Source organism: Fukomys damarensis, unplaced genomic scaffold (genome assembly GCF_012274545.1).
Source record: "Fukomys damarensis isolate Sample0158 unplaced genomic scaffold, DMR_v1.0_HiC HiC_scaffold_1, whole genome shotgun sequence".
Lineage (NCBI taxonomy): Eukaryota > Metazoa > Chordata > Mammalia > Rodentia > Bathyergidae > Fukomys > Fukomys damarensis.
The window spans coordinates 10,082,485-10,110,458 of NW_022900913.1; the positions used below are offsets into that span (position 1 = coordinate 10,082,485).

The following is a 27,974-nucleotide window of genomic DNA, read 5'->3' on the forward strand; positions in this document are numbered from 1 at the left end:
TCCTGTTCTAAAACAATGAAGTCATAGCTGTTTTGTAGCATTTTAAAGCTACATGTACTTAATCCCACAAAATTAGTTACTTGAAACAACTTAAAATAATACGACATCTAATTCTGAAGTTTGGATATTATTTATTTCAATTACTGTGAGGATGTCACTAGTAATATTAATTGTATATAAATATATATGAAATATTAATTATATATATATGAAAAATTCTGATCAAGTGAATGACGATGTATCATGGAATGCTAACTATACTAAGTGATATATTTAAAATACTTTAATTTTATGATCAGTTAGCAGGTAATACACAAATAACTGCTTTTCATATTGAAAATTTGATTAGCATCTCTTTCATAAATTTTGAAGTTATTAGAACCTACATCTGAACCTAATGATAATTATAATAATGATACTTTCTGAAGTATTGATTGCATGAATTTTAATCCAAAAAGAAGGTTGGTATTATTTTTTTAAATCACTCTTTTCAATGAGTAGGTACAAACAATTCTCTGAAATATTATCTAATTTTATTTATTTTTAATTGCTTCAGAACTGAAGGGTCTCATGCCCAGTCATAGCAGGCAGCCACATTTACAACATGATTAGAAAGCCCCCTGAAAACACAAATTCCCAGTGAAATTGCTGACTGACACTGAACAGCCACATAAGCAGATGATCTTCAACCATTCTGCTGCTTAGACAAATAACAAGAGAAAAATGAGCATGCTAGGTAGGTAGAACAAGTCAGCTACATATGTCTAAAGCCTTGGGGTCCCAGAAGGAAAAATGAGAAAAGAGGTTAGAAAAATTGGTGAGCTCCACACTCTTCTCCCCTAAATGTTTATAAAACACCTTGGGGGAGTTTCATTTCCTAACTGTGTAGCATATGTAGTCTAAATTTTTAATCCACACATTAGTATCCATTACATGTGCTTCTTCCAATATCCGAAGTAACCAAGTCACATAGTATCTATAGATAACTTTAAATCATTCTTTAATTTAATCTCCTTGTTGCGAGAACATTTAAATTACTAGACCTTCATGTTTACATGTGGCTTTCATTCAACCTTAAAAGCCATGAGTTAAAAAATGCTAATAATGAGCTGCACGGGGAGCTGCCTGTTTCCCCACCTCCAGAGCCCCTGGTCTTTGTGGGAGCAGAGTACTGAGGACTGCCCAGCTGCTTGGGTGCCTCTGCAACATCCCCCCCACACACACACACACATGCTCTCGGGCCTCCAGTACGTGGATCCACACTGCAGAGGCACAGGTGGTCATAAAGGCCATTGTACTAAGCTCCAGAAGATAGAATGGAAGTGAACAACTGCAATGAAGGTACAGACCTCCGTAGTTGGTAAGTTGGAGGAATCACCACCTTCCATCAGAACTCGGACTATCTTCAGGGGAAGGGCAGCTGGGACCTGCAGTAGAACCTCACAAAGGTCAATATGTAGGAGTCAGAATTCAGCCTGAGTCTCAGGGATCTGCCACTGGCTAGCTGATCGACTTAGTTCTGCACATCGCTGCCCATGGAGTCTATTGTAAGAATAAAGACATACCCTGAAAGGGGCTCTTCAAGTTTTTTTTTCCTTTCTTTTCCTCTTCTTTTTAATTTTAATTTTTTATTTTTAAATGTTATTTTTACCATTCTTCATTCTTTCTTTTTTTCTTTCTTCTTTTTCCTAATCAATATCTTGATCCCAAACGTTATTCATCACCCTTTTTTATTCCTGCCCTAGTTGGATTACTTCTTTCTTTTTCTTTTCTTCCCTCTTTTTCCTTCACTCCATTGTCATTAATTTCAAAGGAAAATGAGTAAAATTTATAGCTTCCCTCTTACTGTTAAGTTCTTCTATTCCTGTCTTTGTTCTTGCACTCTGTCTTTCCCTCTTGACTTCAACAGTTTCCTAGAGTTTGTGTGATCATCCTGTGTCCTCTGACTTCATTTGCAAGCTTCTTATATTCTTTTATCTACATATTCCTCTCCTCCAAACTTCTTCTAAGTCCCCACCCTGATGGGCAAAGGTGCTATATTGAAGAGTTTATTCACTATAAACATGTTTTTGGCTAGTCCTTGACTTTGATTTAATTTACATGGTTAAAGGTGATAGATAAATAACTACCACAAATGGTCAATTTCTAAGCTGGGCTTGATGCTGTTGTGTTGCTGACTGTATCAACTGGGCTAAAGGGTTGTGAATGATTTAATCAATTGTCATTCCCAATATTATGACAATGAGAGTGTCTTTGAGTCATTAGAAACTCAAAACCTAAAGTCCAGCTATATCAGGAAGATCAAAGTACTAACCCAGGAATAAAATAAGGACAGCCCAACAACAAAAATAAAAATGAGAAAGCACTTAAGCAAGGCACAAATACAGACTTCCAGTTCACCAATGGCAAACTCTAGGGGAAATGAGGTGGGAAAGTCTGACAATCATCCACCAGGACACCCTGAACTCACTGAATAGGAAGTAACAAAATAGATCAATCAGGCGCTAGAAAAATTCAAACCAGAAATAATTTCACAGATATCTACACACATGGTGAGCACAATGACTAGAGACTTTAGAACCAAAACAGCCAAAAAAATAAAAATAGAGGAGTTCAGGACCATGATAAAAGCCATGAATGCTCAGCATAGGAAAGAAATGGAAACCATGAATGCCCAACATAGGAAAGAAATGGAAACCATGAAACAGTTTCAAAAGGATATCGGAGATTAAAAACACTATTGAAAGCATTCACAGCAGAATGTACAAATGCGAAGATAGAATTTCAGTATAGAAGATATGATTGCAGTCAATGACCATGAAAAGAGAGATCTCTTAAAAACAGTAAGGAACCATGAGAAATCGATCCAACAACTCCTAGATGGTGCAAAGAAGAATAACATAAGACTAATAAGAATCCATGAAGTAGTAGGAGAAAATACAAATGACTTTTTAAAAAGAAGCTGTTCACAGAATTAATGACAAAAAACTTCCAAACAGAGGGGAAGATTGTGACATACAGATAAGCGAGGCATATAGGACTCCAATTAGCTATAAACAAAAATCATCTACACCTAGACATATAATAGTCCAGATCCTGGAAACCCAAGAGAACAACAAAATACCATAAGCAGTTAGAGAAAAGAAACAAAACATGTGCAAAGGAAAGCCCATCAGAATCACAGCAGACTTTTCAACACAAACCCTCAGGTCAAGAAGAGCATGGAGTGAGGTACTTCAAGCCCTAAAAGAAAAAAACCTCCAACCTAGACTGATGTACCCTGAAAAAGTCTCTTTTAAAATGGATGGAGAAATAAAATACTTCCATGACAAAGAACACCAAGAAACTTCATGAATACCAAACCAGCACTACAAACAATTCTAAACAGTATCCTAGAAAAACACAATGAAGTTCACAACACCATTAAGCCCAACAGGGCAAATAAATTAGGCAAGGCAAGAAATTAGAGGGAGGGGGGAAAAATTAAAAAGAGCCAACAACGGGACAATAGCATGACAATGATAAACCAATGTGTATTAGTTATAACCATCAATGTTAATGGCTTCAATCACCAATCAAACGAAAGAGACTGGCAGAATGAATTAAGAAGCAAAATCCAACAAGAGGTTGTATAAAAGAAATGCACCTAGTTCAAAAAAAAACTCATGGGCTGAAAGTGAAAAGATGGAAAACAGTTCTCCATGCAACAGGAGTCTAGAAAAAGCAGGGGTAGCTATCTTATTTGCAGACAAAGTAAATTTCAAGCCAAACCTGATTAAAAGAGACAAAGAAGGCCACTCCATCCTTAAAGGGAATGATCCAAGAAGAGGAGAGGACAATTATAAATAAATATGCACCGAATATTAATGCCCCCCAATATACAAAACAAATATTAAGGGACATGAGAAACCAAATAACCACTAATACAATTGTAGTGGGGACCTAAATACCCCACTGTCACAAAAGACAGATCATCTAGACAAAAAATCAATAAGGAAATACTGGAATTAAACCAAGCTTTTGAACAAATGGACTTAATAGACATCTACAGAGTGTTCCACCATACAAAATCAGAATATACATTCTGTTCAGCTACACATTGGTTATTCTCCAAAATAGATCTCATACTAGCTCATAGAACAGGTATGAATAAATGCAAAGGAATTGAAGTTATCCCATGTATATTATCAGACCATAGTGCAGTTAAGCTGGAGATCAATAGCATAAGAAACCATGAGAACTTCACATACACATGTGAATTGAACAAAACTCTTCTGAACAATCAATGGGTCACAGAGGAAATTAAAGAAGAAATTAGCCAGTTTTTACAAATAAATGATAATGCCAATAAAACATACAGGAATCTATGGGACACAGTGAAAGCAAGTCTATGTGGAAAATTCATAGCATTGAATGCCCACACTAGAAAAATAGAGTGAGCTCAAATAAACAACCTAATGATTAATCTCAAGTTCCTAGAAAAAGAAGATCAAGAAAAACCCAAAGTGTACAAGGAAGGAAATTATAAAGATCAGAGCAGAAATCAATGCAATGGAAATTAAGAGAATGATACAAAAAAAATCAATGAATCAGAGTTAGTTTTTCAAAAGAATAAATAAAATCAATAAACCCTTAGCCAACCTTGTCAAAAAAAAAAAAGGAAAGAAAAGCCTCAGATACATACAACTAGGAACAAAAAAGGTGAAGTCATAACAGATCCAGCAGAAATCCAAAGGATCATCAATAACTACTTGAGAACCTGAATTCTAATAAAATGGAAAACACAGAAAAAACTGACAGATTTCTAGATAATTATGAATTACCAAAGATGAACGAAGAAGATAAAAATTCTAAACACCCCAATTACAATCAATGAAATTGAAAACATAATTAAACATTTACAAACTAAGAAAAGCCCAGGTCCTGATGGCTTCACTGCTGAATTCTCTAAGATATTTAGAGAAAAACTACTGCCACTACTCTTTAAACTTTTCAGTGAAATTGAAAGGGAGGCAATACTTCCAAATTCATTCCTGGAAACAAGTGTTACTTTGATTCTGAAACCAGGGAAATACCAAACCAAAAAAGATAACTATGGGACAATCTCCTTAATGAACATACATGCAAAAATCCTCAATAAGATACTGGCAAACAGAATAGAGATGGTCCTCAAGAAGATCATACCTGCTGACCAAGTCAGATTTATTCCAGGGATCAAGGATGGTTCAACATATATAAATCAATAAATGTAATATACTGTATCAACAGAGTCAAGGACAAAAACCATGTGATCATCTCAATACATGCAGAAAAAGCATTCGACAAAAGTCAGCACCCATTCATGATAAAAACCCTGTAGAAAATTGGAACAGATGGTCTTTGTCTCAACTTGATAAAGTCTTTCTATGAAAAACCAACAGCCAACATCATATTAAATGGCCCAAAGCTGAAAACCTTTACGTTAAAATCGGGAACAAGAAAAGACTATCCACTATCACCACTCCTATTCAATATAGTTCTGGAAACATCAGCCACAGCAATTAGACATGAGAAAGAAATTAAAGCAAAAAATATAGGAAAGGAAGAAGTTAAACTGTCATTATTTGCTGATAATATGATACTCTACATAGAAGACCCAAAAAACTTGGCCAAGAGATTTCTAGATTTAATTGACACATCTAGCATAGTAACTGGATACAAGGTCCACACTCAAAGAATCAACAGCCTTCCTGTACACAAATAACAGACTCACTGAGAGAGAAATTAAGGAAACAATTCCTTTCACAATAGCATCCCCCAAAAAAATGAAGTATCTAGGAATCAATCTAATGAAGGAAGTGAAAGTCCTGAAAACTACAGCACTCTGAAAAAAGAGATTGCAGAGGATATAAGCAAATGGAAAGTTATCACCTGCTCCTGGGTGGGAAGAATCAACATAGTGAAAATGGCCGTACTACCAAAACTGCTATACAGATTCAATGCAATCTGAATTCAAATTCCAATGGTATATCTCGCAGAACGAGAGAAAATAATCCAAAAGTTCATTTGGAACCAGAAGAGACCTAGAATAGCAAAAGCCATTCTTAGGCAACAGAGACACGACAGGGGATATCAGAATCCCCAGTTTGAAACTATACTGCAAAGTGCCTGTGATAAATTACAGCATGGTACTGGCAAAGAAAAAGACCTTAGGATCCATGGAATACATTGGAAGATACAGGAACAACTCCAGATGTACTCAGCTACTTCATCTTTGACAAAGGAGCCATCCATCCTCACTGGAGGAATAGACTCTTTAATAAATTGTGTTGGAAAAACTGGATTTCAACCTGCCAAAGATTAAAAGTAGATCCTTATCTTTCACCATGCACTAAACTAAAATCCAAGTGGATTGAAGATCTAAATACTGGGCTGGGGATTTAGCTCAGTGGTTTCAGTGCCTGCTTCTTCAAGTGCAAGGACCCGAGTTTGATCCCCAGTACCAGAAAAAAAATCTAAATATTGAAAAAGAGTCACTAAATTTGCTGGAAGATAAGTTAGGCAGAACTCTTGAAGACATTGGCATAGGAAAAGACTTCATGAACAATTCCTCAGCAGCATAGAAACAAGCAAAAAGAATCAACAACTGGGATCTCATCTTTTTAAAAAGCTTCTGCACTGCAAGAGAAACCACCAACAGAACTAACAGATAACCAAATATGTGGGAAAATGTTTTTACCAGGTGGTCCTCAGACAAAGGACTATTATCTAGAATATATAAAAAACTCAAAAAATATCAGACCCCCCCACATGTAAAGACCTGACTCAAAAGTGGGCATCTGAAATGAACAGACATTTTTCAGACAAAGAAGTAACTAAATGTAGGAAAAAATGTTCAACATCACTGATCATTGGAGAGATACAGATGAAAGCAACACTGAGATTGCACCTCACCCCAGAAAGAATGGCTACTATCAAGAAGTCAACAACCAAGACCTGTCATGTAAAGGTACAAGATCCCAATAATGAATGTAACTGTACTGTATACCTAAAATGTACCAATAAACTCAATGAGAAAAAAAAAAGAAATCAACCCATAACAAATGTTGGTGGGGTTGTGGGGAGAAAGGAACCCTTCTCTATTATCAGTCGGAGTGCAGACTGGTGCAACCACTGTGGAAATCAATATGGAGATACCTCAAAGAACTAAGATTAGAGAGTCCATTTGACCCAGCTATCCCTCTCCTGGGTATCTTTCCAAAAGAATTAAAAGAATCATACCACAGTGATATATGCACACCCATGTTTATAGCGGCATAGTTTGTAATACCTAAAACTTGGAAACAGCCCAATTGCCTATCAATTGGAGACTGGATAAAGAAGATGTGTTTTTTCTTCCTATAAAATGGAGTACACCTTCACCCCCTCCTCCCTTCCCTATTTATAAATACTTTATTTCCATTTTTTCATTTTCTCATTTTTTTTCCTTTTCCACCTCACCCCATGAAGAATGGCTGCTATCAAGAAATCAACCAATAACAAATGTTGGTGGGGTTGTGGGGAGAAAGGAACCCTTCTCATTGTTGGTGGGAGTGCAGACTGGTGCAACCACTATGGAAATCAATATGGATATACCTCAAAGAACTAGATTTAGAGGTTCCATTTGACCCAGCCATCCCTCTCCTGTATCTTTCCAAAAGAATTAAAAGAATCATACCACAGTGATATATGCACACCCATGTTTATAGCGGCATAGTTTGTAATACCTAAAACTTGGAAACAGCCCAATTGCCTATCAATTGGAGACTGGATAAAGAAGATGTGTTTTTTCTTCCTATAAAATGGAGTACTATTCAGACATAAAGCATGAGAAACAGAGTCATTCATAAGAAAATGGATGCATATTGAGGCCATACTCCTAAGTGAAATAAGACACACATGTGCAAATACCAAATAGTTTCTCTGGTGTGAAAAACTAAATGTGTAAATAAGATCCAAATTATATAACTGATAATATGAAATCAAAAAAGGGCTGAAGGTGTAGGGGAAGTGGGAAGGCTGGGGAAAAGAAATAAGGGCAAAGAAAAAATATGAGAAATGGAAAAAAAAGTCTGTGTCAATAGGGGAGCAGAGAGGGAATGAAGGAAGGGCAAGGGTATGGGGATAAAATGAGAACCAAGATCCGTCATGTAAAGGTACAAGATCCCAATGAAGAACAATACAGTAACTGTACTGTATACTTAAAAAGTACCAACAAACTCGATGAAAAAATGCTGATAATAAATGTGCCTACTGTGTGCTTGAAATTGTCAGTTTAATTCTCTCAACAACCTGACGTTGTGGATACTATTATTAATTTATTTACCGATTAGAAAACTGAAACATGAGGTCAGTTACTTGTCCATGCTGATAAAGCTACAGTGACAAGCTAAGGTCAAAGCTGGCTGGATGGACCGACAGCACATCACTCTCCGTTTCTGCAATACGTGGGAAGCACTATGCCTGGGTAGCTAGCTCTGTGTCTCTGCAGGAAGATGTGAGAAGGGCACGGAGATATCTAGGTACCAGTGTCAACTTGTAGAACATCTGGGATTCCTCCCAAAACATAGGACTAATTCCGCAGGTGAAAGAACCAAGAGAACAACTCATCCTGAGCCTTGGTTCAAAGTCCTTTCATAGCAACAGGGCTGTGAGCCGCTTGACCATGCAGGAGGAAGGGAACCCAGGAGTAAGAGTTAAAGCCCTGACTTATGTCCTTTGTCACCAGCTACCTGAGTAAAATGCACTGGCGACTTCAGCATGCAAGGGTCAGTCCTCAGGTTCAGGTGAACCTTCATTTGCAAGCTTCACCCCAGGTTTTGAGGGGACTCCACACTATAAGATTAAGTAGAACAGCAGCCACTGGGATTCTAAGAGCGCAGTGTGTCCCCACCACAAACAAATGTGATGTTGATACCAGTTTGCCCCTTGGTAGCCAGGAGTCACTGGCAAATTACATAAAACCTCTAAACATTCATTTCCCTGTTTGCAGACTGGAAATGATAACTTATAGAGTTGCTACAAAGATTAAATAAGTTAACACATGTGAATGCCCATTAAAACGTAATTCCCGTGATGCAAGAGATACCAAATATACAATACATTATTTGCTCCTTTTCTCCTCTTTCTTTACACACACACAAATGTGCATATACAAACACATACTTGTGTCCAAAGATATTTACGCACTTATCTTTTGGTAAAACAAATACCCCTGACTTATGTTCCTATGACTGTGGCAGAGTTCTAGACTTAAAAACTGAAAGCAGATTAACTACCCTGGAGTCGTGAAGTTAGCAGATGGACTCCCTGTTACCTTAAGTGGCTCTCACAACCCCAGACCCACACCTACACAGCCTTGGATTAGACTGAGTCACAGGCCATTCCTAGAAACAGTTTTTCCCTAGCAAGAACTGACCCCCTGAGCTCCCGGGGCCCCAGGAGATTCCCAGGAGTCCTGTCTGGTCTCTCTAAGTGCTCTCATCACAGTTTTCTGCCACAGCTCTGAACTCTATTTAGAAGCTTCATTCTGTGTATGGAATAAATCTGTAAAGAGATCTCTCTTTTCTGTATCTGCCTCTTTTCAGCTTCCTTTGACAAGAGCAGATCCATTCTCTATGTGACTTCACACTCTTAATAAATTTAGTACAGTCTGAGTAATTTTTCCATGATCTCCAAAAGAGAAACATGAATTTAAACAATTTAAGAGGATGTCACTCAAGTTTTCAAGTTAAACTAAATATTCAGGTGTCTTCTTTTTGAAAATAAAATCACTCCTATATCCAAATGTTTAAAATGATTTCATTTAGAGAGAAACTGCCCTTCATATTAATGCAAAAACTATTAACTACATAAATTATAATTTTAGAATGCTGCACTTGGAATGTCTTTTGGTCACGAATGGTACTACATCTCTTTAGCTCAATTAGAGCCCTACTGAATTATCAAGATTAAATGTATACTATGAAAAGAGCAATAAGAATGTTGGTTTTTCATCACTAAACAAATACCTTTTCAACAGCAAAGCTATTTGGTAAAACAAGCTTCCACCAGCTTCTGTCAAAACCAAAAAGAAGAATTAAAGTTTTTATTTTTATTATTTTGAAATTAGTCTCTTTTTCCTTTGCTTATTTTATTTTCTCCTTTACCTGCTGCTAATTAGTATCACCACTGAGTTAATGCCGAGCAAGATTAGTACAGCTGTGCTATAAAAATATGTTCTTCAATAATAAAGAATTGCCTCTGTTATGAAATTTTTACTATATTGCTACCATGCTGAGATGTTCAATATCAAATCACCGTGGATTTTTATTCTTTAGTCATAAGGAAAGAAAAGTAACACCTAACTCAATGTGAGAAAGATTTTCTTTCATTTTATAAGGGAAACATTTGCACAGCATGTTAACTAGATGCAATGATATGATAAATCAAATTTTCTAAAGTACTATTTTGGACTAAAAGATCATTGACTGTTAATTTCTGGAGTAATTATGGATCAGGACTTTCATTCTTCTCCCCACCAAGAGCCAACAACTGCAGAGCCACAGGCAGGATGCTTGTGTAAAACCTGGCAGACATGTGTCCTTTTGCACTCAGTGAAAAGGTCCTGGGCATCACTTGGAGCCAAGAAGTGTGCCAAGAGCCCTGTGTGCTTCAACTCTGATGCTCAACTCCACGCTGTGCGGGCTCCTCCTCCTTCATTCTGTACTCACTGATCTCTCTCCTGGGGCAAAGCACAACCCTCTGAAGGATTACACAAGCTACCTGAGCTAAAGCCTCTCTAACAAAATGTTGTAAAGATTACATGAGACAAGGGCCGGGATTTGGCTCAATGGTTCTATATATAAAACATGAGACATGGTGTAGAAGCCACCTATTAAAAATGTCAGTTCTCTCTTCCAACCCTCTCTCCCCATCTCCCTTCTACCTGAACAACCTCCTTCATGCAGAAACTTCATGTGTATCTAAAATCTGACACCCAAATGTCCTAGACAGACCCTGCCTTCTATGTCCCAAATCTAAACTCCTGGAAAGAGCCACAAAAGTGGAAGGAGCCAGATCTGGAGCCATACAAACAGAGCTGGCATTCAATTCTGCTCTTACCAGCTGTTTAACTGTGAGCACATCCCTGAACCTCCCTGGCATTTCACTTACTGCTAGAGCGAAGATAAAATATAGATAAGAATAACAATTTTCCAGGGCCATTTTAAGAAAGACATAGAATGTCCCCACAAAAGTACAAGAGAATGTTTGGTACATACCACAAATTTCAAAGAAATCAATTTTTTTGTTATTCTTCTGGTTATTATTGAGAATTTACCAGCTAACTCTTCTGAATCTACCAGGGCATCCCACATCATCTTGCCCCAAACCAAGTGCAGGTTCCATGCCTTTCTGAAAGATTCTCCTACTCCTATTCTAGTGCTCTCTAGGCAATGAGAAACTGATTTATATCCATGGTTCTAAGGTCTTGTAAAAGCCCCCAGGTTAGTAGGTGTTAAAATCTGAGTCCAGACAAGACTTGGGAAGTGGGGTCTGTAGGGTGCCAGGTTGCAGTGATGCTGTTCAAGACACTGCCCTCCTTCCTCTCCCAGGATCGACAAGAGAATGTGGTCTGCCATCCTCGATGTGAGTTCCAGAATCTGCAAGCCCAGTGTAAATCACAGTAATTTCCTCTATCCTCCTCACTGATCTCTAATCAGAAGCGTAACTGATAAATTATGTTCCTCCACGACGGGGTATAAACTTGAACTTAACAGGGTGGTGGTATAGCAGAAACCAGGTTTCTACTTAAGGAAGTTGTGCCTTCTGCAGAAGGGCCTCTTACCCAGTTCACAGCCTGCTTGCACTTGTGGTAGGTGAAAAACCCAAAAACTTTGAAGCCATTTTCAATTCCTTTCTTGCCTTCTTGTCACAGTCTAATCAGTGATAGCAAACCTTTCAGAGATTTCAATGATACAAACAGTCCCCTGTAGCCAGCACGTGTACCGTAACTTCCCCACCAGGTACAACACCTACCTCCCAAACAATTTCATGTTCAGAAGTGAGGTTGGCAGAAGATGACTGGACAATGGTGGCACTATATTCATCAGTGGACTAATCCTGTGATAGATTTAGGTTATTTGGTGACCCAGCAGAGTTATTTGGTAACCCATGTTAGGAGGTGGTTCCTTCCTGGTTGGAGAGGTGGGTCACTGGGGACACCGTAAGGGTGAAATTTTGTCTATGGCTCCTCCATTTTCTCTCTGCTTCCAGATTGCCATAAAATGAGCTGCTTTCTGCTGCCATGACACTTCTGATTTTGAGCCAGCTAACCATGGACTGAAACTCCAAAACCATGAGCTGGATTAAACCCCTCCTTCTTTAGCTTATGGGTGTCACATATTTTGCCCCAGTGGGGAAGCTGACTAATAAACTCCTCTCATCCAAGGCCACCCAAGTCTTTCCATGTTCTAGCTTCTGGTCATTTCTACCTCACTTCTGTCCTCTCTCGCCTTTTCTTTGCTGTATCAACCCTTCATCGCCTGCCGAAAAGCCCTAACAGTCTTTCCCTGGACTCCTTCCCTCTCAGAAACTCCTCCCTTTGCCATCCTTGATCCTTGATCCTGTGGGGATTCATCTTCCAAAAGAAAGATATGCTCGTGACATTCACGAAGCAACCTTAGCATCTTGGAAAAATCAAATGCCCTTCATACTTGGGTCCTTTTTCCCAGGCCATCCTCAGTCCCTGCCAGTCATCTATGCCACACCAAAGCCCTTACCCATCATGCCCTCGGGCACACTCTCTGACTCCATCTCTTTGACTCTTCCCTCTGCTCCTGGATACTAGCACAGCCTCTTTCTGGCACTCAGACTCACTTCAATGTTCCGTCCTCCCTAAACTCCTAAATTATCTCACACTTTACCATAACAGAACATTCTGTCCTGAGAGGAGAGAGAATTACCTGAAGTCTACATGCTCACTTGCAGTTGACTCTTACACTCACAGTAGAAAGTCTCCATGAACACAAACCAACAAATGCTGAACCACTGCTCCCAGGAGAAATGCAAGGTTATCTCCTGCAAGCTTCTGGTCACGACGTGTTCATCAACTAATTAACGCATAACCTTGAGTTACGTGTATTTCTACTTAACGACACCTCTTTAGTATATATTGTTGGTTCACCAATACTGAAAACAAAGCCAACAGCTCTGTAACTCACGTCTGAGTTACTCACGCCAGTTGGCTCAGCATACATACTTTTCTGTAAGTTATATAAAAGATTTCTTGTGCTCAGAAACAATAGAAAGTGCTCAAATATTATACTAGCATTTTGAGCCCAGAAAAATTCAAAAGACGTAGCACTAAATAGACCACCCAAAGGATACTTGTGTATATAGGAGAGCCGAAACCAGAGACAGAGCGTCACCTTGTCCAGGCTTAGCTGGGAATATATGTGTTGAGCAGCTCATTCTCTGGCTTCTCTGTGGATGCCCGTGAATGACTGTGAATGTGGATTTGGGGATTACATGGAACTCTGAGCACGTAGGTAAATTCACAAATACAGAATCTGCGAGTGACAAGACCTGGCTGTGCCTGTTTGTTCTATGGCCGCACTGCTCCCCCTCTCCAGCCAACACTCCTCTTTGAGACTTGGAATCGGGATTCTGCCTGGTGTTTTTCACTGTTACATCCCCAGCCTGAGGTAGTATTTGGAAGATGGTCAGTGCCGGAGAAATAGTCACTAAGTGACCAAGTGAGCTAATGCTGCTACCTTCTGTCAAGAGAAATCTTTCTCTAACTTTAATCACATTGAATCTTATCCACATCTCAAAAGCAATCTCCCTAACCTCCCAGGAATATTTAGGTTTTCCTTCTAGTTTCCTAAGCATCTTAAGTATACCTCCTTAATACTACTAATCCAACTATATGTGCATTATTTTTCTGCTTGTTGGTCTCTCTCACTAGACTTCGAGTCTCTGTGGACATGATGGGGTCCATAATTACCTTTGTGTCTTACCTAAGTCGTAGCCAAGCTGTATGAGGCAATGAGCAAATGACTGCTTAAAAATAAGTATTTATAGTTTATAAACTCTTTCCCTGACTCTTGTCTCCAAATGTATTGTTTATCTAAGGAATAGGGATACCGCCACCATTTAAAGAGAGATTATTTTATTTCTTTACTTGTTTACAGAAAAATCACTCATGCCTTTCTCACTGAAGCAGTTCTTCCTTCGGATCCGCTATCATGTTTTCTTGAGCTTCTGGCTTATGATTCTACAATGAACAGGAATTCTTTGGGGCAGTAAAAAGTGATCATTGAGGGGAAGTTACCTGGGTGAAATGCAATAAGAAAGGCTCCAGAAACATCAGGCCAACGAAGGGAAAGAGTCCAGATTGCATTAGACATGTCAAATAGAAATTTGATAATTTCACCCCAACAAAATTAATGTCTGCTTCTTAGAAGTGTTATTACATTCATGAACTGAAATATGAACCCAGCATTTTACCTTTAGAATTAAACCAATGTCCCGGAACTGGATCTGGATTTCATATCCTGGCTCAAACCTTCAGATTGGCAGAGCCACCGCCTGCAGGTGAGCCCTGTGCAGACCTGCTGAGAAAACCTCCCTACCACCCACCTTTGAAGCTGCCGGCCTGCCCTCTCAGCCCCATGTCATCTCCCTCTCCCCTTCACACAACAACCATGTAAAATACTTCTTCCTTACCTCATCAGATAGAAATATGACTTACGATTTTAAAAATTCAGTATGTTTAAATTTTTTTAAAAAATCATTACAGCAAAAGACACGTTGCCAGTGATGCCCCTCAAAGAATCTCCTCTCGCTTTGAACATACTTGTCCCATTGTTCCTGTCAATTTCTGAAGCAATTCAGGAAGTCCTCTTTGGGGTGTCTATAGTTGTTGCAAGAGTTACCTAGAACTACCACCTCCCCAGTTACCACTCAAGAACACATCCAGTGGCCAACAGGTATTCATCGAAAATAGTTGGGAATATAAAGTTGATAAAATAATAAAATCTCTATTACATGGTAACAAAAATGGCAGATTTTGTGTTGTCAAGGTCATCTAATCCAATAATACCAATCTTTACCAAATGTGCAAGACAACTTACTGTTGTTTTCTGCATAAATCCTTATGACAGGCATCAACTCAAAGAGCACTTTGGGTTTTGATTCAGTGAGTCTCATGTTCTTCCGGTCCCACCCAGCGCCTTCCAGGTACAAGCCGTACACATAGACGCCCTCTGTGGGAGGGGAGGAAATATCATCCTTCATCCACTTGGTGACTTCATTACAAAGGACCATATTGTCCAGAGCCCAGCCTTTGTTGGCCCGAGTTATTTCCTTTTCAGGACAGCAAAAGATGAAGGGAGCAATCAGCAGTTTGTCTTCATAGACATAATAGTGATGAGAGTTTAGTTCTATATTATCCTACATCAAAAATATATAGTGCTATCTTAAAGATTTTTTGCAAATTCCTTCATAATACCCACAATCCTTCTGAATTTAATTAGTTCTACATTTAAAAAGTAATTAAATTAAGTCAAATACAAAAATAACAAATAAGAAATTTGTAATTCAAGATAGCAGCCTGGGAATCGTTGAATTTATGTTCTTGACTATGTATCTGCTAGTACCAAAAAGAGATAGCCATTGTCTACCTTATTGCATTCTTTAAAACTATAATGAAAACAGGAACCTTGTAGAGGAGAATTATAATAGCACAATGAGTGCAAATCAGAGCTATTACCTGTCGCATTGCAGTTAAAAAGCCTTGGGAGTTAAAAAAGCCTGTCATCCAAAAGCAGTGGGGTCGGCCATTAAAGATCCAGGAGGTAAACTGGCAGTTCCTTTCTAGGAGTTCAGTAAACCAGAAACCAAGCGTGCTTGAAACCCACGATGCCTGAAAAGTGTATATTAAAACAATTCATCAATACAGGTTTATTCTGTGTGTAAACTGCCTATGTTCAGTGAAAGAGAAAAAAGGCGAGATACAATTTCACTTTTACAATGGAAATGTCCCTAAGTCATGAATTTTCATTGAGTTCTGACATGCAAGATTTTCAAACTGTTCTTTCTCCTTAATGATAAGAAGATAATTAGAATCAACACATCATTTGATGTACTCACACAGCTATTTAGGATGACAAGAGAACCACTTTCCAATTATGAATACACCCCAATATACTCATCAACAGTTCAGCTACCAAAGAATCAAAGCAATTTATGAATTAAATTCAGCACACTTCCATCATTGTTGGGTTACAATCTCAACAGATACAGTATAAACATTATTTTCATAAATGTGTTCACATCATCATCAAAATAAAGCTCCCCACTTTAACACGTATTCTGTGGACAATAAATCACAGGAGATTTTCTCTACTTTTTTTTTCCTCTACTTATTTTTAATGAGGTAAGTAACAGTTATTTTCAGAAGTGTGTGTTCTTTTAGAATTCAAGATATGTCCCCTCATTAAGAAACAGGAATGGAAATCCAAGTCTCTTTACCATCCACAAATTAATTGCACTTGCTGCCTCTTTCTCCCTGAAATCACTTGTGGAATTCATTGTGAGGACTGGCATGGATGTGTCATTAATGTTATCAACAGCAGCACTGGTAGGTCTCTCCAAACTATAGATTATAACATTTGGCTGAAACTGCAATATCTCACATATAATAAATGCAATCGACTTGGGTAGGTGTACCACTTGGATTTAAATTATCTTAAGAATTAATTTGCCTACTATACTTCAAGAACTACTGTCATCTTACAAACAGATAATGAGTTGGGAAGAATAGAATCCTGAATAAAAAGATCGTATCAGGTAAAAAAAAAAAACTCCATGGCACATTTCTCAGACAAAGAAGTAAAAGCAGTAATTAAATATAAGAAAAAATGTTCCACATCACTGGTCATTCGAGAGATGCAGATGAAAACAACACTGAGATTCCACCTCACCCCACAAAGAATGGCTGCTATCAAGAAATCAACCAATAACAAATGTTTGTGCGGGTTGTGGGGAGAAAGGAACCCTTCTCCATTGTTGGTGGGAGTGCGGACTGGTGAAACCACTATGGAAGTCAATGTGAAAATACCTCAAAGAGTTGGAACTAGAGGTTCCATTTGACCCAGCCATTCCTCTGCTGGGTATCTGTTCAAAAGAATTAACAGAATCATATCACAGTGATATATGTGCACCTATGTTTATAGCGGCACAGTTTGTACTAGCTAAAACTTGGAAACAGCTCATTTGCCCATCAGTTGGAAACTGGATAAAGAAGATGTGGTTTTTCTATAAAATGGAATACTACTCAGCCATAAAGAATGAGAAATTAGATTCATTCATAGGAAAATGGATACATATTGAGGATATAGTCCTAAGTGAAATAAGTCACACATGTAAATACCGAATAGTTTCTCTGGTGTGAATAGTGTGAATAAACTATTATAGTACATAAGATCCTAATGAGATAATTGACAATATGAAATAGGAAGAAAAGGACTAAAGTTGTAGGGAAAGTGGGAAGGGTAGGGAAAAGGGAATAAGGGAAAAGAAAAAAATATGAGAAAATGAAAAAATGGAAATGAAGTGTTTGTAAATAGGGAGGGGAGGAGTGGGTAAAGGGAGGGCAGGGACAAGGGGAAAAAATGAGAACCAAGACCTGTCATGTAAAGGTACAAGATCCCAATAATGAATGTAACTGTACTGTATGCCTAAGATGTACTAATAAACTCAATGAGGAAAAACAAAATTCCTTGGCCTCAACAATTAACTCATTGAAAGTTGGAAGGAAATAAAGAGATCTGGTAAAGGCTGAGCCTGAGTTTCTACGCTATGTTGCTGGAGGGGTAGACAGTGCAAGCATCAACGAAGGTGGAGAAGAGGAGTCTTGGTTACTGCAGGTCACCTATAGAGCTCACTGCCAGGGAATGCTCCAAGCCCTGGGTGAGGAATATGAGGCTGAGCTCTAAACAAGTCTTTTCTAAGACACTATTAAGTTCTGATCCCTTTATATTTCACCGTTCTGTTTACCCAGATCCCCGACAGAAGGCCAAGCCTTCAGAAACACCAACACCCCAATTTCATTTCTATATGCCGCCCTGTCTGTGAATCCCCCATCTGGCCCAGTCCCTAGGCTTTCTCTCCCCAGCCTGTTCACTCAACTCTAGGATCTCCAGTGCCACAAGCAGAAACCTTCTAAGATCCTCCATCTCTTTCCCGAACATTCCATCCACTCCTTCTCTTAACTGAAGTCTGCTTACCCTCCAGACCACTCCTGTTCCAGACTTCTCACCCTGTAGGGTGCGGCTCCCAGATACTCCGTACCCTCAGAACCAGGGGAGAGGCGGGCGCTCCCATCACGTTGACTGTCATCATCAAGGCATCATTTTTCACCCTTCTCTTCCTGTGAGTCTCATGCCATCCTTACCTCTTCTTGATCCTGTCACCTCCTGCCCACTCCATCTTCATCTTACTGGTTTATGCTTCCATTCAATCCCCAAACAATCATCACAATGGTGGCGGTGGTCATGAGAATGGCAAGTGGTGGAGATGACAGTCGTGATAATGGTGGTGGCGGCGGTAAGTGCAATGGTGGCAGAGGCAGAGGCTGGGGTAGTGCTGGTGGTGATGATGATGGAGGTGAGGACAGTGGTGGTAGTGCTGTTAACAGTGACCATGATGGTGATGGTGGCGGTGGGGGTGGGGGTAGAAGAGCAGTAGTAGTGACAATGGTCATGGTGGCAGGATGGTGGTGGACGTGTTGGTTGTGGCAGAAGCAGTGGCTTTCTCCTCATTCATCCATTTTCCCTCAATTGTTTTCTCTTCATCTTCCACCCTTACAATGTCTGCATTGCAAAGAGCCTCTACAATCTAGCTGGCACTCCCCCGTGTGGGCTGAACTGTACTCCCCCACAAAAGATATATTGAAGCCCCAAGTCATACTATTTAAGGATGTGACCTCATTTGGAAATACGGTTTTTATCATGGTGATCAAGTTAACATTAATTCAATAATGTGAGCCCCGGGGCAGGGGTTTTAGCTCAGTGGTTCCGCCACCTGCCTCACAATCGAAAGGTCCTGAGTTTGAACCCCAGGACCAAAAAACAATAATGTAAGCCCCTAATCCCATATGGCCTTATAAAAAGGGGACTTTGAGCTCAGAGACAGCATGCACAGAAGGAAGATGACAGGAACATACACAGGGAGGACACCAGGTGAAGACAGAGGCAGATATTGGACCAATTCTGCGGTAAGCTGAGGAATTCCTGGAGCTACCCAAAGGTAGATCAAAGCAAAGAAGGATGTTCTCTAGTCCCTCTGAAGGCAGCGTGTCCCTGCTAATACTTCCATCTCAGAAGGAAGCTTTCCGTATTGTGAGAAAATAAATCTCTATGGTTCAAGCCACCGGTCTATGGTACTTTGACTGGCATCCCCAGAATATAGTACACCTTCCACTGCAGCTGCCTTGTGTAGAGCTGACAAGGAATGATTTCAGCCCTCCACTTCTCCCAGACAGCTGAGCCCAGTTCAAGGAATACACTTTCTTCCTTCCAGCATTTAGGTATAAGGGCATATGCATTATACAGTGAAGTTGCAGAGATAAAGTCTTGAGAGCAGAGATTGGGAGACCTAAGCCCTGGTCAGTTCTTGCAGGGTTGATGTTGTGGATCCAAGGCCACTTAAAATGATGACAGGGTCAAAAGGCAACCAGGCCACGTGTCCTGATTTTTCCCAGGAATTATAAGATAGATGACAGAAACACTTTCTACTCTGTCGCTCCATCTTTTCTCAACCATAATGAACCTTAGCAATTTCACTCATATCTCTTCACACAACAAACACAGTCATAAGTGTAGAACAGACAGAAGGATACTACCAAAGAGCCATAGAATCAAAGTCCTCTCCTGAAACATGCTCATTTGATTTCTACAAAGACACTCTGAAATTCATTTTACTTTTCCAAGTGGAAGATTATTTTTTAAAACCACATGTCTTAGCACAATTACCAACAAGTAGTAAACATACTGTTGAGTCAACTTGCTATTTTGAGATAACAGTACACAGTAAGATAGATGATAGATATCTTTCTTTTGTACAACTTGTAATATTTACACATGTGCAGGTATAGTTCCTTCTTTAAAAAAAAAATGGCCTTTGGTATTCAAGAGCTTGGGTTTTAATTCTGATTCTTGTACTTCCCAGAAATGTGATCTGTGAAAAAACAAAATCGTCTAACCTCAAGTTCTGCTTCTATAATGTAAGGGCAATAAAGGGGGAAATTTTGTTGAAACATTGCCTGCAAATTGCTGGTAGAGCATCCAATATGTGGATATGCTAAATAATTTCCTTCCCTCCCTTCAGTCTTTACAGGGCTCTAAAAGGATTAGTCACTAAGCAAAAGAACAGTTTTGAGTAAATTAGTCTTTGGTGCTTTCCACTTGCCAATTACAATAAAGTCACAGCAGTGAGCGAGGAGGCAGAATAAGGGCAGTTGTGCACGCACTTTTTTCCAGCGAGCGGGGATCCTGGCATCAAACATACAATCCAGTGCATCGCGCAGATTTTCACTCATGATGATGGTGCCATCGATAGCAAGTTTCAGCTCGGTCAGGGTGCTGCGGACAAGGCTGAGTACCCTCTGCATCCGGTCTATCTCCTGTCTGAGGAAAATGTTCATCGGCTGGAACAGCCCCATCTTCTGCAGCCTCTCTTTCACCTGCCATGGACACATTCAGCACATGGCATTAAAGATCACACAGCTACTGTGATTTTGTGGAGCTGGTGCTCTGAGGCTTCTGAACAAGCCCCAGCTTTTATAATCTCATGAATAATAAGCTTTTCAGTCTTTTCAGTGGTAGGAGGAGGGAAGGAGAAATAAAAAAAAAAGTATCTGTTAGAGGAACAGTTTCAATTCTCAGAGCAAAATGAAAAAATAAAATAAAATGGGTAGTGCATGGTCTCATTCATTCTCCTGCCTGTCCTGAAAAACTACCCGTCCGCCCTCCATCCACTCATCCACGCCCTTCACACACACACACACACACACACACACACTGAGAATTCTCTGTAGAGCAGCTATTGTTCCAGGCTGAGCACCTTACCTGACGGTGACACTCACAAATTCATCAAAAGGAAGACAACGCCTCTAAATCTACTTAATGTGTTCAGTTACATGATTATTTGTCTATTTTTAGATATTTTTAATGCTTCATAAATATCTCAACTTCTAATAGAGGTAAATGACCTCTCTCCTGATTCTGTAATAAAGAGTGCTTATGGAGGGTAACAGTATTGATTTTCTCCAAGCAAAAGATCAGAGATTCTTCCAGAGAAATTATTCCCTTGACAATAGATTCTTGAGTTCAGTCTACAGTACTGGCAGCAAAAGTCACCTGCTTAATAGAAAACAGCAAGGTACCAGAGAAACAAGAGTAGAATTATTTTTAAAATTGGTCGGAAAGGACAATATACAAAAAGTCACAGTGGCTGAAGCTAAAAGCATCATGTGGTTAATCCACACTGAGCAATCCGAAGGCCGCCTGGAAAGTAGGCCACTTACATTTGGTTTTACTAATTTTTAAAAATATATTATCAAGTTAGATATTGTCACAAGGCTCATTAAAATGTCTAAAAATTAACTTTCATAATTATGAACCTGCCTAGAAGTTACTAACATACCAAAAATATCAATTTTTAAAACTAGTGAAATGAAGGAACTGGAAAGAGATAACGATATAAATAATGTAGGTGTGTAGAAATTATGAAGGCCAGAATTTTAAAGTGTACATTAAGCTATGCCACATAAATATATACACACACACACACATACACACACACACACACACACACACACATGAATGTATCACTTTCCTTTTAACAAATGAAAATAGGAAATACCACCAGGAATGATTTCAGAACAGCAATTTAAATGCATCAGTATAGGTTTTTAATTCAATGATGAATAGCAATAATGAATATTCATATTCATTCCTTGTTATTAAGGAATATGAATATTAATTATTGATTCATTAACTCTCTTCATGATTCTTTATTTTCTGTATTTTGAAATGATTTCATTCCTGTGCTTAAAAAATTCTTTTAGGAAGTTTGCTGTTGAATTTTTTTCCAATTTCTGAAAAAATTCAGAAAATTTAGTTTTCACCCTCCTTCCTCTTTCTCACTTCCTCACAACCAGACACACGCAAGGCTGACAACACATCAGGTTTCTGTCTGCTCACTTCAAAGGGGCTGTAGTCCGGGGGCAGCTTCTCCAGCATGTCTTCAGCCAGCCGGGCCACCACGGCCTCCCGGGTCTCAGCTCCTCCCCCCGAGCTGTCCTTAGGCTGCACGCCCAGGATGGTATCCAGCACGTCCTTGGCCAGCTTGCTCTGGTAGGTTATGTCGGCGTTGGGGTGCAGCCCAAACACCTCGGGACTGTCGTAGGCCGGCAGACCCTAAGCAGCAGAATTTAAAATATTATTTTATTAGGATAAGCATTTTTATGTCTTGTGCCAGGCTACAAACCTCTGGAAAATAATCAAAGTTGTTCTGAAAGAAATTCACACCGAGAAACATAAAATGGAGTCATGGGCTCATTGAGGTCCGTACCTCCATCCAAGCTTAATCACACACTGCCTTGTTGAATATGAGATAGAAAAGGATCCATGGATTGGTTTTGTTTTCTGATAATCTGGTTCAACCCACTTTAAATGAATGTTGTTTAATTAACGGTTATTATGTTTATAAGACACCAAAAAGTGAGAACTTTAGCAAGCATATCCCAAATAAGACCCCAGGTAGAAGTTGTGTTTTTCCAGGGAAACTAAGAACAAAAAAGAAATACTGACAGAGTAACAGGGATAGAGAGAAAAACAAAAAGCTGGAAAGCCAGGGACAGTCAGAAACAGAACAAGAAGGAAACAAACCTCCTCAGTCACTGAAAAAAAGAAAATTTACTTTCCATCTGACGTGTGTTCCTATGCATGTCTTTACTTTAATTTTATTATTGTCCTGTTCATGTTTTCCCTCCCTTCTTTCCCTTATTTTATTCCTTTTTACATAATATCTCCTAATGAGCTACCTCAATTTCATTGTGAAGTGGGGCATATGTTCAAAGGTATGTAGGCATCCCTAAATTTATATCTTCTCAGGCACATTTCATATTCATTTCCATTGATTTAAAAACACACACAGTACAGTAGGGCAAATATATTTCTTGATATAAATTAATGAAAATGCAAAAGTAGTAATATATGATAAATTCATTACATTTATATATCAAAAAACCTATAAATATACTGATAAATTTAGCCCTTTGGAGTTGTTGTGCTTTAGTTTGTTGATTCTAAGATTAATCTTTGATACAGGCCAAAGAGACTATTAAATCATGATCTAATGAGTTCAAGGTATAGAGAAAATAATATAGTTACCTTGAATTCAGGTTTTTCCAGCTATATATTCCCATGCTTCCTTATCCCTTCCAAGATCTACCTCATTCCTTCTTAGAGCCATACTCAAGGGCAATTTTTCTCACCAGTGTTCACTTGGGATTATTTGGATACAGTTGATTCTTAAAACTGAGTGGGAAATACCACCAGCATCTCGAGGGTAGAGGCTGGGGCTGCACACACACACACACACACACACACACTGTACCCCATGACAGAGTAATCTGGCACTAAATGCCTTAGTGCCTAAGTTAAGGAACCTTGTCTTAAATGAAGCTCTTCTAAAAAGAACTCTTCCTGGAAATTGTATCTAAATGCTGCCCATTTGGCCAGGATTAAGGAATAGATATTGGAGGACTGGTCCAGTGGGTTGGAAAATAGAATAGACTGATTCTAAAGCCTCCTTGCCCTGTGGCTATGGTAGCTAAATTCTCATGGGCAAGGAGCCCCAGGTGACTTGTACAAAATCCCTAGTATATGCTTTCCCATCCATCCTTCCCCCAAAGAAATTTTCTCACTGAGGCATTACAAGAAAAGGGAGGTAGGAAAGGAATCCATACAAAATATGCATTTAAAGCAGTGATACACATTTTAATCATCTAGTGAATTTAAAAATATGAAGAATGTATTTATAGCTCTCCATTAAAATTTATTTTTGAAGCCGTACAGATTAAATAAATATCAAAATGGTCAAGAGGCTGCAAATATTTGTTCTGCAAAAGAACAAAGCTGACAAACCTGGACATATTGAAGATAGTGGTCCACTGTGGTGCCTTTCGGAATGTGGTACCCTTGGTAAAAGCTGAAATCAGGCCCAAATATGTTCTCACTGAACCAAACCTTGGCAAATGTGTTCAACAACCTCTTGTCATAGTCGTCCGTGACTCTACCGCCATATTGAATCTCGCCGATCATGTAGCGGACAGTGGTCCAGGAGATGCCCTGGGAACAAGTAGACAGCAATTATGCAGACGTGGCCACTGTCTTGCCCTTATCTTCCCTGCCACATAGCATTCACGTTTTTGTCATCTGTGTGGGTCAGTCAGTTGTTCGTTATCAGAATCACAAACAGAAAGTGCAGAAGGAAAATTAAACAGGCAAACATGAGGAGATGCTCAAAGCTCATGGTCATGATCTCACGTAGACTCTCTTCATGCACTTATGAGTTTTCATGCTTTAATATCAGAAATTCATTTTGGGGGAACACTGAGGGAGGTCTTTTAAAAAGCATACACCTCACAAATGATCTTGACTCTTACATTTACTTTTTAGAAATTTAGAAAAACAATATTCCCCACACTAATCCAACTCTCCATCTTTGCAGTGGGTTGTACTATATATATGGGATGTCAACTTGCCTTTGAGAAATAAAATGATCATCAAATCTTTTCTGCTTTTTGCCCTGAAATCAAGAAGTGTGATCTAAGTTGCTGTGACCGAAAGATGACCCTACATGTCTACAATATGTTCATAATTTACCCCAAAGCTGGGCGCTCATGTGAGCCTGACACCCATCCCAGAATCCTCAGTGACATATGGTGGCAAACACAGCGTACCTTTTTGATATCCATGTCATCTAAGTGGTTTTGGATGAACTGCACTGTGGCATTGAAGTCTGCTTGATTAAATTCATAGGGGATATTCCACCCCAGGGGACCAAACTTGCGCCTCTCCTGGACTGTGGAGTGCAAGAAAGCCACTGCATACAGTACGGGCTTCCACTGCACCCCGGCACTCGCCTCCAGCAGGTCCTGGCTCATGCCTGTGAGGTCAGTCAGGGGAAAGATCCATCATCTTCTATTTCTAATTAATTCATTTCTAAGTAATTAGTCTTGCAAATTCCTGTTATAAAACTGCACTTATTTGGGACTATTTTTATTATATTTATTTGACAATTATAGTTTTAAGATGTGGATATCCGTGCACACAGACTGAAAACCAGACTAACATCCCGCAGAACATAAGATCACATAAGGCAATTGCACTAAGTCCAGGTATACACTGTTTGCGCTGGAATACAATACCCATTTTTGCTCTTTCTTTTTTTCCTATTATCTGTCTTTTATTTCATATTTTCCATATATTGAGTTGTTCATGTAAGAAAAAAAAAACCTGTGATATTTAACCTTATGTATACTGCAAACAGGTACTAATAAAAGTTTAAATAAAATATGTATCCAAAGACCATTTCTCTTTGGAGAATCTCCAAAACGACTAGGAAGGGGAATTTACATGGGTTTAGCAAGATGATGTAAAGACAAAATAGGGAAGGAAGGTCATGGCAGTTAAAATAAGTATAACCACCATTGCTGCAGCTACTGTGGCTAATATATTAATTATGTTAATATATGCAGCTTATAGTTGGACCTATGTTTCTAATTGATTCAATATTAAAATTATATAGAAGCCAGGTGCAACCCCAAATAATAATTATATTTATATATCATGTAGTTATATATTATTTAATTTTTTACTGCCATTATTTTTTTCTTTTGGCCCCACATTACCTTGTAGACTAGTAGAAATCTGATCTTGTCAGCAACTTCCCTAAAAAAATCTTATTGCACCTTTTCCAATTTGAAATACAATAACTCTATTTTTGTTGTTGTTGATGATGCTGTTAAATAGAGTATTTTAATTACAATTTATTCCAGTCCTCCCAGAGATATTTTACTGTCTCTATTTTATGTATGGGAAAACTGAGTGACAACCACCCAAGACAACAAAGCAGTTGTCAAGAGGAAAGACCACTATCCTCATTTTCAGTCCCAACTTCTGTGCTCTTTCCAAGACCAAGTGCGCAGGGGACGCTCTGCAGCACAGCCTTGGCACTGGTCACAAGTGAGGACTCCTTTTGGTTGTTTCGTAGCTACTGTTGGGTTTGTAGCTTACCTGGTGTCATGACGTTTGACCCCTGTGGAGCGAAGGCAGGCCATAATTTAATGCCAACTTTCATCTTGGAAGCGGTCACGATCCTACTTTAGGTAGGACAGTAACACAGAGAGGTGGGTACCTTGCTGGGGAGCAGCTCAGACTGGTACAGAACGAAGTCGGGAAACAAGAAACAGGTGGGATTCGCGAGCTGGGCTCCTCAGCACCACCAGCAGAGCACGTTCCCCAGGGAGGTTGACAACAGGGGCTGTCACCTCTTGTGGGGCTAAACTATTCTCTGATTCTGTTATCATTTCTTTGAGAAAATAAAGAAATGTGCAAAACAAACTCCTACAGACTCAGAAGTATCCCTCAACTCAACTCACCACCGTAGGTTCGTTTCAGCCCCGCCCGGAGGCCCTGTGGAGGCTCATTGGCAAACTTAATGGACATCTGAAGGAGGGCAATGGGAAACTGCGCGTGGACCTCGGTGGTCATCCACAGGCGGAAAGCATCATGTACAGTCTCGGTTTCTGTAACTGTGTCCATTAATTCATCCAGGAAATCAAGCCCCAGGTGGCAGTTCTGTAAGAGTGCCCATCCTCCCTAAGCCGACAGCAGTAAATGGAAATTGGGTTATTTTGTGTTTTACTCGGGCATTTCAGTCCCACTTTCTTTAGAAATTAAGTGATCACAATTTAATACAAAAGCACATTAACCACTTTACATTAATCTAGGTCAAATTCAAGGATTCCTTAATGGAGACGCACTACATTTTTCTTGTGGCTTGCATTTGTCCTATATTATACTATCTTGCCAGTTGTAGTCATGACCTATGGCTGAGGTATGACTATAACTAGAGTAAAGCATAAAATTACTCTGGGAAACTCATGCAAGACAATTGCAAGTTCGAGCCCAGCCTGGGAAACTTAGTGACTTAGTGAGATTCTGTCTCAAAAACAAATAAATAAGTAAATAAATAAATAGGGCCAAGGTTGTAGCCAGTGCAAAAGCCTTGGGTTGAATTAATTAATTTTTAAAAATGTGACAGTACTTCCAAGATTGATTGAAAACATCCACTTAACTCAGCTCCCTCCTCAGATTCCATTAAAACTACAATGAAGACACCACCACCAATCCTCTCCCACCAAGGGATAAACTCCTAAGGACAAAGGCAAAGTGAAACAAAATACTGATGATATTTAAATATCAGAAAAGCTGGACCCTAAGCTGGCATTCAGGGAAAGCTGAGCTGTCACCTGATTTATATCATGTAACTTTCCAAACACTGAAGAACGGTGGCAGGAGATAGGTACCTCTGTAAGCAGGCAAGCAGAGCTAAGGGTAGAAGACTCACAGTCCAAACCCTGGAATGTTCCTAACTCCCCCAACAAAAGATGGGAAGTTGATTTCTTTAGAGGCAAGAAGAACTGGGATTGGATCAGAAATTAATACATTAAGAGTACAGGTGCACCAGGCAAAAGAAAGTTTATCCACTGGATTTTGAGGCCTATTACAGTACTTCCACTGGGTCCTCCAATTACTACTGGCAGGAATGTACTCTCTAGACTATAGGAGAAAGTTCTCTGGGAATCTGAGCACTCCAAAAAAAAAAAAAAAAAAAAA

At 39.2% G+C, this 27,974-nt stretch overlaps 1 protein-coding gene across 1 annotated transcript in view; it reads right to left on the bottom strand.

Moving 5' to 3' along the window:
- Dnah5 (dynein axonemal heavy chain 5) overlaps positions 1–27,974 on the bottom strand; it is a 316,139-nt gene that overhangs the window by 14,894 nt on the left and 273,271 nt on the right. The window contains 7 exon segments of the mRNA XM_019208553.2: positions 15,135–15,366; positions 15,773–15,925; positions 20,534–20,746; positions 22,269–22,484; positions 24,216–24,419; positions 25,034–25,239; positions 26,735–26,954. Of these exon segments, the coding sequence (XP_019064098.1) occupies positions 15,135–15,366; positions 15,773–15,925; positions 20,534–20,746; positions 22,269–22,484; positions 24,216–24,419; positions 25,034–25,239; positions 26,735–26,954 (1,444 nt within the window).